The 12,250-nt window shown below is 38.4% G+C and overlaps 1 protein-coding gene across 2 annotated transcripts in view; it reads left to right on the forward strand.

Annotated features, from left to right (window-relative positions):
* BCKDHB (branched chain keto acid dehydrogenase E1 subunit beta) overlaps positions 1 to 12,250 on the forward strand; it is a 280,099-nt gene that overhangs the window by 12,055 nt on the left and 255,794 nt on the right. For both annotated transcript variants that reach the window (XM_069487680.1, XM_069487678.1), the window contains exon 3: positions 3,945 to 4,013. In XM_069487680.1, coding sequence (XP_069343781.1) covers positions 3,945 to 4,013 — 69 coding nt within the window. The remainder of the gene's footprint in view (positions 1 to 3,944; positions 4,014 to 12,250) is intronic.

Raw genomic sequence — 12,250 nt, forward strand, 5'->3', positions numbered from 1 at the left:
TCATTTCCATTTTCCCCTTATTTTCTTGTAAGCCATTTTCAAAGAATTGTGTAGCCACTTCTATCATAACGCTTAGAGATTGACCAGCCCAACCAATTATACTATTTTGGATTTTCCTTTTTATGTCAGGAAGAAGATTTCCATCCGGAGCAGAGATTAGAAGATTTCTATGCTCTGGAGTTTCAGGATATAATGCAATAAGCTTTTGAAAAACTTGTATCAATTTTTCAACAAATGCCTTGGGTTGCTCTTCCCCTTTCTGGATACACAGTGCAACACTGGACCAATTCACCTTAGGGGAGAAAGCTCGATATTGCTCCTATTAGGCCCTGAATGGCAGCGTACGTCTGAGCTATCTCCTCATCATCTGCAGGAGGGCCAGAGAGGAGCTCTGGCCATCTCTTCCCTCTGTGGCAGGGATTTTACCCCAGAGGAGTTCTGGCCTGTCTAATAACTGCAGTTTAATCATGAAAGGGAAATATACCCCTTAGTAGCCAGTCAAGGTCCCTATGTGTGAGGTTATGGATGGCCACTAATCTCTCTAAATCTTCTCTAAGCTTGGTAGGATCTTCTGAAAGTGGGGGCAAAAGGGCTTTTTGATTTAAAAGTTCTGCTGCCATCCAGGGCACATGAGTTCTTTGAGTACAGAGTCCAAGAAACATTTGCAGAGGGCATTGCATAGGGAGGTCTCATTACAAAGCCTTGGGAAGTAGGAGAGGTAGTAAGGCACCGCAAAGCAAGCCTTGCTGTGGTTCCCGGAGACTGTGTCAGCTCTGTGATATTTTCTGGCTGTCAGCTTTTACACAAATCACCTGTATGCCTGGGGCTTTAAGATCAGGCTAGAGGGCTTTTTGTAAATCATCCAGAGAAAGGGGAGTTAAAGCGGGCAGCTGGATGTCTAAGGGATTTTCTGAAAAGGGTGGAGGAGTCAAGGGATTTTGTTGAGGGGACAGAGGAGGAGGAAGAAGCTGAGGGGATGGGGCTGGATTTTGAGGATGGGGTGTTTAAACCAGGGGCCCAGAGAGCCAATAGAGCTTCTGGTGGGGCAGGGACAGGGAGTTGGGGACAGAGTGAAGTATAAGTGAGTGGAGTGGAGGATTTATAGTGGGAGCGGATTTTAACTTTTGCTCTACATCTGTTTTTTTGTTCTTTAATTTTATTAAGGGAATTTTTAAGGCTGGCTGTAATACTTTTCTTAGTTCTTCGTTCTATCTAATCTTCCCATAAATATCAATAGGCCAATTGTCTAGAATGAGAGCTCTCTAAAATTTTTTTCAAATATAGAAGTCTTTTAATTGAAAAGATCCATCTTCTGGGCATTGACAATTAGGATCTTCATTGCTGTATATATTTCAATAGCGACCTAATCCAATAAACCTTTTTATGGAAAGACCAGGAGATAACTTTCCAGACTTGAATAAATCTTTACCAGGGACACAAGGTGCATTCCTGGAATGAGTGCAGAAAATGTGGCCCTCGTGATCCAAAAATTCACTCTCAGAAACAGACTAAGAAAGCAGAGATTTTTGTTGCCACAGGCAGTTAATATAGTGTTTGTATAAACATTGTCTCCAGTCTCTCGCAGAATGTGAGACACCTTCAATCACAGCCCTGCTCACCTGAGACATCAGACAGGCCATCCTGGGGTGGGAGTTTCCCAGCACAAATCCAGGCGACAAGGTTAAGACAAGAAAAGCCCTTTATGGATTGGCCTCTTATGACAAAACTCTCTGAGAGCTTGACACATATGGACAAAGAGAGTGCCACTTAATATCTTACGTGTCTCGAGTCCCCAGTCATTTCAGACTAGCTGCCTGACACAAAGCTGACACTTTGTGCCCTTTGGATGGCAGAGACCAGGGAGGGTGTCCACTTTGGTCACAAAGCCAAGCTCTCAGGACATAAAGCAAGATGAGAGGGGGACCGCCTCTATTTATATTTTGTTTCAGGGCTCCACAGTTTGTCTAGGTAGACACTGGAACTGATGAGAACCGTAAACTCGCCAGCCTGTGGAGGCGGTTAGAACAGCAGGCTTACATGGACTTATGCCTTGTTCTTACCTTGTGGTTCCTGTCCTTATGACAAATGACACAAAAAGACAAAGGAAGACAAAGACTATCTTTGAGATCAAAAGGATCAAATAGAAATCTAATGTACTCACAAAACACCAAAAGTTGCTTTTTACCCAAGGAACTAGTTCACAAATGTTTTCTCTTGTCGTACCCAATTTAGAGAGGAAAGAGTCTTACTGCTCTCGCCCCCACAGCAGAGATCCAGGAATCTGATGGTGAGAAATCTTACCTCTGCAGCCTTTGGTCAGAGGTCCAGGATCTCAGCTGCAGCAGTTCGAGTGAGCAGCGTTCCAGCTGGTGAATATGGCACCACGCTGGCTGCCAGTTTCTGTAGGGGAGCCAGAGGTCACCTCCAACACCCTTTTTAGCTCTTAGTGGGCTCTTCAGCTGGATCTAGAAACTGGATGGACAGCAGGCAGATTAACAAGAGAGAGACATACATGTTTATTAGTTTTACATGTACATAGGGATCTTTGCAAAGAAGTAGCCAAAGCAAGATGCTTTTATATTTTTTAGACAAAGAGCATAAATTTAAGAAGAAATGACAGGACAAAGAAAATCTGGCTAGGGACAATAAATTTTCTAGGAGAGCCATGGTAGTCACTAGGAGATATATGGGGGTAGGTGTGAAACAGGTGATAGATAAGGGTTACTTCCTTATAACTATGTTTATTTAGGTCTGTTCAATTCTGGAGTCTCTGGTGAAAAGGGTTACTTTCTCTCCCTGCTGTGAAGAGAGTACTCCTCACAGAGGAATCTTTATTGCTCGCTGCATGCTTAGGTTTCTGAACCTACAATTTCTCCGATATTTTTAACTTGAAATAATGAATATAACAATCTGGCTTATTTGAGGATGGCATGTCCTTCACTCCTTCACGTGTATATTTACATATAATTTACATATATTATTCACATATATATTTACGTATATATTTACTATATCTTGCCCTTCTACTTGAGAACTTGTAGTTTTAAGGTTAAGTGAGAAACACGTTATTTTTTAGGGGTAAGTGAGAGCTAGACTAGAGGATGCTTGGATGTTGAGTTGTTTTGAATACTGAGCATGATTGAACTAGATGAGTAAATTCATAGAGAAGGGTGAGTTATTTTCTTGAGGTCCACCAAGCTGATTGGGTATATTCATGGTACTAGGGTTCAGCTCCATGAACACCCCTGTTTTATTTTCCTTGCCTTGCTCTAAATCTCCTCTCAGTTTCCACTTATAGCATTCTTTGCCTTGCTCAGTATGTCCACCATACTTGCCTCCTTTTTGTTTCACACAGTCTAAATCTCTTCCTTATTTGTGGCCATTCCCTTAGCTTGGGATGCTTTTCCTTCAGCTTTTCAGAGGGCTGACCTTCATCGTGTGCCATGTCTAAGGAGAAACCAGTGGCCTGGGAGCCTGGAGTGTGAGTCACAGTCCTGCCTCTAGTTTTCTGACTGGGCCAGGCACTTTCCTACTTCTCTGGAATGAGCGCTCTGGCCTCATTTTCTTCATAAGTGAAACAAGATGAGATTCTATATCAGTGGTTCTTTGTCAACTGGGGTTTATATTAAACAGTCCCCCCCACCAACTCGCCTTATATTTAACAGTGTAAGTGGATACACTTTTGTCACAACTGTGTGTGTGAGAGAGAGAAACTGTCATCCAGTGGGCAGAGACCAGCGATGCTGCTGTATATGCACAGGAAAGACCCCCTGAAAAGAGTTATCTGGTCTAAAATGTCAATAATGTAGGAGTTGAAAAACCTTGATCTAGATCTATGGCCCTTTTCTATTTTATGATTTAAAATGTTAACATTTCAACTGATTATTTCTCATATTATTTAGGGATTATTAAATAAAATATGTTCTTTAAATATTATTTTTCAGTAATATTTGGTGAAGATGTTGCCTTTGGTGGAGTCTTTAGATGCACTGTTGGTTTGCGAGACAAATATGGTAAGTTAATACCTGTATAGACAATATTCCTAGAGAACTTTTACTTAAAGATCTTGAAAATACAAAATACACTTGTTATATTGTTTGCCATATCCTCATCGTATGGATGGGTTCCTTTTTACTTCCATAGCTACCTGCAGAATCCTTTGGCTTAAATTTCTCCAAATGTGTTATAATTCTAGCATTCCTCTGATCTAGTTCATATTACACATACTATAGATTCCAGAATAATCTTTGTTAAATGTATTGGTTTATCGTGTCATTCCTCTGTCCAAGAACCTTTGGTGTCTTATTGCTGCCTGCCTTAGCCGATTTCAATTCCATTGCCTCCAGTTTAAGATTCTGCTTATTGGTCACTGTTAATGGCTTTCATTTTGGGGGAGGGGGAGGAAAGAAAGAGAGAGAGAGAGAGAGAGAGAGAGATATTTATTTTTTAAGGAATTGGCTCATGCAGTAGTCAGAGGTGGCAAATCCCTAGGGTAAACTGGCTGGCTGGCTGGAAACTTAGGCAGGGTTTCCATGTTTCAGTCTTGAGACTGAATTCCTTTTTGCTTGGGAAAGCTCAATCTTTTCTCTTAAGACCTTAAATTGATTGGATGAGGCCCACTCACATTGTGAAAGGTAATTTGCTTTACTCAAAATCTGATTTAAATGTTAATCGCATCTAAAAAAATGCTTTCACAGCAACATCTAGACTTGTGTTTGACTATAGCCTGGCCAAGTAGACATGTAATGAACCGTCATGTTACCCTTCCTGTCTGTTTTATCCAAGCTGATCTGTCTTTTGCCTGGCCTGCCTAGCATTTCTGCCTGTTGCTTTTACTAATTTTATTTGACTCAGTTAGACTCGGAACCATCAGAATGTGTTTTGGCTCATCTTTGAATTCCCACTCCTCTGACTTACTGTGTAAGGAATGTGTTTTGACCCCTTACTGACAGGGATACCTTTGATGTGCTTTTGACTTTTATTTCTTCTCTCAGTCTTATTAGATTTATTAATTTAGAAGTCGGCAGAGAAGTTATGTTAGAGTTAGGAGGAGTTGGCATCTCCCTTTCTTCTTACCTTTGCCATTGCCCTATAATGTGTATATGTTCGTACAGGGTGAGGAGGGTCTTTAAGATTTCTTATTTATTTATTTATTTATTTATTTTTTTGAGATAGAGTCTTACTCTGTTGCCTGGACTAGAGTGCTGTGGTGTCAGCCTAGCTCACAGCAACCTCAAACTCCTGGGCTCAAGCGATCCTCCTACCTCAGCCTCCCGAGTAGCTGGGACTACAGGCATGCGCCACCATGCCTGGCTAATTTTTTCTATATATATTTTTAGTTGTCCAGCTCATTTCTTTCTGTTTTTAGTAGGGACAGGGTCTCGCTCTTGCTCAGGCTGGTCTCGAACTCCTGAGCTCAAGCAATCCTCCCACCTCGGCCTCCCAGAGTGCTAGGATTACAGGCATGAGCCACTGCGCCCAGCCAAGATTTTTTTTTTTTAATTATCTTTTTTCCTGTTCTACCATCTCTGAGATTATTAATATATCATACTTGAATCCAAGAAACCATAGCATGTTCCTTCTCACTTATTAGGAACTTCCAGCTCGTTCTTTTCTCTTCCATTTATAGCAGGTTGAGTTTCTCCGTCTAATCCCTGTGCTTTCTCCCAGCTGTCTATTTCTAATATGTGCTGAGAGTTTGAGATAATTGGGCAAAATATTATCTTTATTCTCTTTGAGATGCCTACAAACTTTTGGATCTTTAAAAAAAAGTTAAAAATCTTTATACGTTTGATTTTAAAAGTAATGCATATACATCACAGAAAATTTGGAAAGGACAGAAAAGCATAAAGAAAAGAAAACTTGCTCATATTTCTAGAAATTGCCACTGTAGAAACCTCGGTATATATACTTCTAGAGTGTATTTGAATATGTTTGTATATATTAACTAATATTTCAAACATAGAATTATACTTTGTAACTTAGTCTTTTCTATATGTGGTGCAGCTATGCCGCTGAGCAGTTTGTAGCCTTCACTGATCTGTCTAACCTGACTCAGCGTGGTAGGATGCTGTGTGCTCATTTAAATTGGTGGGTCCTCTTTGGCTGTCTGCCCAGGTTCTCCTCCATGGCATTACTGTACCCATTCTGTCTGGGGCATTTTATTCATGCCACGTGCTGTTCACACACTAGTGACTTCTGAATTTCTATCTCTAGTTCAGAGCTCTGTCCTGAGCTCCAGGTTGGGACATTCAGTATTCTACTGCACATCTTCACCTCAATGTTCCACAGTCACTTCAAACTCAGAATTTCTAAAGCTAAATTCATTATAGCTACCCAGCAAATCCATGATTCCTGCTGCATTTCTTATTTTGTGAATATATCACCATCTATTCAGTTACCTAAGCCAGAAACCTGGTAAGATCTTAGTGTCTTCCTTTTTCATCATTCCTCACGTTCTGCCAAGTCCTACAATTTCATCTTCATAGTTTATTTATAATCTGGCCCTTCCTTTCCATTCTTACTGTCCTGGTACTTCAGATATTTAATTTTCTCTGCCCGGAGAGTTTCATTTCTTTTCTTAGTAATCACTATTCCTTTAGTTTCATCTTCCCTCCAATGTAACTCTGTATCTTGTTGCCAGTGGGATCATTCTAAAATGCACATTTCTCAGCAGAATATACAGAAGATTTTGAGATCTACTTAAGTAGCTACCTGACCTCATCCACTTTATTTTTTAGCTAGTGTTGAATTACTGAGTGTTTCCCCTAAGCCTTCTGCTGTTTTCCCCTCTCTTCCCTTCCACATGCCGTCTAGATCTCTCTTCTTCATCTGACTACCAGGCAGACTACTATTTCTCCTTCAAAAGGCTCCTCGATGAAGCTCTTCCTTACTGTCCAAGCAGACTCAGGCACTACTTTATCACTGTTCAGATTACATCTTTCAAATTTTGCAAGTTACATTGTAATTGTCTCCCCATTGTATCTTCACACCAGACAGCTTCTCAGAGGCAACAGATCTTTAAGCTATCTGTGCATCTCTAGCACCTAATATTGTGTCAGGCAGTATTTATTAATATCAAGTGAATGTTGTTGAGTGAATTTACCCTTTGCTCTCTTACTAAGACAGTGGTCTACTGTCTCAGAAAGCAGATTTCCTTATCTGCCTTTAACTGTTTGGGTTGGTCTGATTTTTTTTTTTTTTTTCCTTAACAAATAGGTTAAAACAGGGAGAAACTAACTCTTACTTGCAAAAGTCCAGGACTCTTAGAAGGCACCTGCAGATTTCTCTCTACATGGTAGGGTCTGAGCTAATCAATGGCTAATTAACTCTTTTGTTTTTATTGTCAGCAGCTGCTGTGAATTTTTACAACAGCTTTAGGACTATGAATTCAAACTTTTAATAATTTCAGGTTGATGTTGATCAAGGTGAACAGTTAAATCACTACTACTCTCCAATGAGAGTGAGTTACCTGTTTTCAGAATTGAAGAATAAAGGAAATAGTGAAGAGAAAAATATGTTAAAATAAATTTTTCTTGCATAGTTAAAAAATCACATACTTAAAAAAATTCTCTGCCATTTTGAGTATAGGTGAGGAATTTTTACTATACAGAAGCATGTCTGCTTAGCATTATTTTTTTTAAGCTAAGAGAATTTGTATTTAAAATAACTAAAAGCTTATATTGCTGTAGCTCAATACGGCAACAAAGTCATTACGTTGCCTTAAATGACTTAGTAAAGAAAACTTGTGAGGAATCAGCTTTCTGGGGAGAACTGAGCGTTGAGTTGGAAGGGGGCACCGTCAGTAGGTGGCAGCCTAGACTTTGAAATGAGAACATCCCTGTTTGCACTGTACCCGTGCTCTGGAACTGCTGCGAAGCATTTTGTACTCCATCAGAAGATAGAATTTGAAGGGTTGCGGTGCGGGTTACTAATACAATATTGTAAAGCTGAATACTGCTTAATATAAAAAAGAAAGAATTGCATAATTAGAGGCAATGCTATAAAAAAAGGGGAGGGAGACACAGAGCTATTTTTCATTCCTGATGATCCAGATGAGTGTGGGTTTAGCAGCACTGAACTGATTCTCTCCTCCTTCCTTGTCTTTTGATAGGACAAAATAATATGGGCTTCGAAAATGAAAAGAAATAGAATAGTATATGCCCATCAGCACATTTGTACCAAATGGCAGCTTTAACCTCTTTATGGAAAGGAGATCAGGAGCAACAATTGGAACGAGGGGAATTCTAGGGAAGTGAGGATAGGAGAGGGTAGTTAAAGGTGGTCGATTGTGGGGTATGTGCGATTTGATGCTGAATCGCACACATGCTTTCATTTATGTAAGTGATGGGACAGATTCCACGCCATATGCAAAATCTGTCCTCATTATTGTCATTCACTCTGAGAGAGACAGTGTGTGTGTTTCATTCAAATAAGACTTTGGTGTGTCAGGTTCAAGGTGTTTTTATTTAATGCTATTCTGTACTGATATAGACATTGTTTGGCTGTGGTTCTTAGACTATATTTGGCCCACTTATTGGATGAAAATTAGGTGAGAAAAGCCACAGCAGAGGACTTGCTGAATTAGTCAACAGGCCTGACCATCTGTCTTTTCATGGGCTTGATGTTTTTTCCATTACTGTATTCATTCCTTTGCACCACAAGTGTGGCCTGTCATAACCGCTTGGGAAAACTAATATAACCACTTACTTGTTTTCTTATGTAAACATCACAGAAATTGTATAACCAGATACTTTAATACATTGAAGTCAGGAAGGAAAACTAGGACAGGCATTGGAGAAGGCAAGTTTCATCTATAATATACTAATATTGGGAGTTAACTTTGGGTCTCAGTGTCCTCATTAGTGAATGGAAGGGAAAGGACCAGATGGTCCTCATGGATCTTTCCAGCACACATACTCAGGTTATCCTTGTGCTTTTATTTGTTTTTAAAAAGGAGGAACACAATTCTTTTATGCTTTGATTTCCTTTTATGTTTAGAAGTTTTTTGAATATGATAATTGTTATATCATCTTGGAACCATGGCACTTAATTTGACTTTTCTTAAGAAGTCACCTTTCCAGCATAATGAATTTTATTTATTTATTTACTTATTTTTTAGGCAAGCATGAAAATGAGGTTTATTGAGGAGAGAAAGATAGGATTACAGGGCAAGAGCAAGATATGCATAATGAATTTTAAAGTTGAGGGCTGTAAGCAAAATCTTTTGAGTGGTCTCTTATATTTTTTCATGGATTATGAAAATTGACATCTTCAACAGAAAAAGTGACCTTCCATTACATGTTCCTGTTGCAAAGAAAGGGCTACTTGGGTGATAATCATACCCTTGATTTTAGTGTCAGGGTTCCATTGAAGAGTGGCAGTCTGTGAGATGAGGGTTTGGCTTCTGGGCAGTTGAAGCTCATTTTACTGAAGATAAAACTTGATAAAATTCATGAAAAAAAATTCCTTAGGAAAATGGAATATGTACATGATTTATTTCCCCTCTTGACGTGTATATATTTCTGACTTCAAAAAGCAGATTGAGTACCAGATATAGATTGTAAGATGTCTAACTGAGGAATTTGGAGTGAAAACAGGTCTTAACAGGTTGGTGTAATATTTTTTTCTAGCATACTTATTAAAATGTATTTTTAAAGGATTATTTGTAGGTTTAAGTCTTTTTCTTACTTCTGGAGTATCAGATAATTTAAATTGCTCCTGGTATTACAAGGTTCCTTTGTTTTCTAAAAGTACACATGTGGCAGAATGGGATAAAGAAAATGTTTAATATTATCTTTTTCTCCTCAGTGCTTAACTAATTTCTTTTTTAAAAATTGTGGTAAAATATACATAGCACAAAAATTACACAAAATAGTCTATCACCGGAACTTTTTCATTTTGCAAAACCAAAACGCTCTACTCATCAAACAATAATTCCCCATTTTCTCTACCCCAGCCCCTGGCAACCACCATTCTACTTTCTATCTCTATGAATTTGACTACTCTAAGTGCCTCATATGAGTGGAATCATATAGTATTTGTTCTTTTGTGATTGGCTTATTTCATTTAGCATAACGTCTTCAAGATTCATCCATGTTATAGTATGTGTCAAAATATCCTTCCTTTTTAAGGCTGAATAATATTTTAGCCTATATATACACACACACACACACACACACACACACACAGCACATTTTGTTTATCCATTCATCTGTCCATGAACATTTAGATTGCTTCTGCTCTTTGGCTATCGTATACAATGCTGCTATAAACATAGGTGTATAAATAGCTGTTTGTGTCACTGCTTTCAATTCTGAAGAACAATGTTGGAGGACTCATACTTTCTTCTTTCAAAACTTACTGCAAAGCCGTAGTAATCAAAACTGTGTAATCAAAACTGTGGCACTGGAACAGTGGCCAGTGGAATGGAATAGAGAACCTGTTATAGGAATAACCACCTGCGTGTCTGGTGAAATGATTTTGACAAGGGTGCCAAGACTATTCAGTGAGGGGAAGGATAGTATTTTCAACAAATGGTGCTGGAAAAACTGGATATTCACATGCAAAAAAATGAAGCTGGACTCTTATCTAAAACCATATATGAAAACTAACTCAAAATTGATCAAAGACCTAAACCTAAAACTGCAAAACTCTTAGAAGAAAATGTAGGGGAAGAGCTTCATGACATTGGGTTTGGTAAAGATATTTTGGATATGACTCCAAAGGCATATGTAGCACAAGAAAAAATAGACAAATTGGACTTCATCAGAATTAAAAACTTGTGCTTCAAAGGACGCTATCAACAAGGTAAAAAGGCAGCCCATAGAATGGGAGAAAATATTTGCAAATAACATATCAAATAAAGGATTAATATCCAGAATATATAGAGAGCTTCTAAAACTATAAGAATAAAACCAACAGCCCAGTTAAAAAATAGGCAAATGACTTGAGTAGACATTTCTCCAAAGAAGGTATATTAACCAACAAGCACACGTGAAAAGATGTTCAACATCACTAATTATTAGGGAAATACAAATCACCACCACACTGGAATACCACTTCATACTCATTAGGATGGCTGTTATCAAGAAAACTAGAAATACAATGTTGCTGAGAATGTGACTAAATTGGAACCCTTGTGCACTGTTAATGGGAATGTAAAGTAGTGCAGCCACTTTGGAAAACAGTAGGGCAGTTCCTAAAGAAATTGGAATTTCTCTATGATCCAGCAATATGCCTTTCTTTTTATTTCTTATTTTTCTCCAGTTGAAGAAGTTACCATAGAAAATGGTATAAAAATATTATTGACCCATTCTTCATTTTTATTATTTTCTCTTACTTATTGCTTTGATGACCTTTTGTGAATTTTTCCCAAATAAAGATTTTAAAAGTTACTGAAATTAGAATTGGTACAAATGATCGCTATATTTTTAATTTCTCTAAAAATCAAAATGAGTATTCTCACAGTTGGCTTTTTGACCAGTACCTTAACAAATAACATTTAAGAAAATATGATATTTAGTATATTTTGTAGGATATTAGAACTGGAGAGAAACAGGATTTACATAGTCTAGTAGTTCTTAACTAATGGTGGTTTTGGCAGTGTGTGGAGGTATTTTTGGTTGTCACGACTGGGGGATACCACTGGCATCTAGTGGATAGAGACCAGAAATGCTGTCAAACATCCTACTGTGCACAGCCCAGCCCTCTACCACCAAAGAACTATGTGGCCCAAAATGTCAATAGTGCCAAGGCCGGGAAACTCTTATCCGATCTATCTCCATGTGATGTAGAAACTGAAGTTCTGAGAGGTCAGTGTTACCAAGTTGCCCAGTGGTAAGTGGGTGAGCCAGGTCTGGAGCTCAAGCTTCCTAAAACCCAGTTCTGGGCTTTTTGTACAATATTTTTCCCCCTTATTTATAAGTGAGCAACTCATTTATATGAAAATATAAGAAATATAAGGAATTCTAATAAAGCAGAACTCAAGGGTTTTACTTATTCCTGGAGTAAAAAGAAGCTAGTTATCAGAAATCCATATTAAAAGTTTGAAAAAATTCTCTTTTTGTGATTCTCTTGTGAATAAGATTTTCTGAGTGTGTTAAGTTGTTCTGGGGTGGCAGCTGCTGCTTTAACTATTTTTTTTCCCTTAATTGATTAAGCAATAAATGTTAGAGCTGCCAACAGGTATTCTCTTTGACACTTTAAGCATCAGTTAGACTGTAATGCCCTTAAGTCACTTTTTTCTCAA

The sequence above is a fragment of the Eulemur rufifrons genome, chromosome 15 (genome assembly GCF_041146395.1).
Source record: "Eulemur rufifrons isolate Redbay chromosome 15, OSU_ERuf_1, whole genome shotgun sequence".
In the NCBI taxonomy this organism is placed as follows: domain Eukaryota; kingdom Metazoa; phylum Chordata; class Mammalia; order Primates; family Lemuridae; genus Eulemur; species Eulemur rufifrons.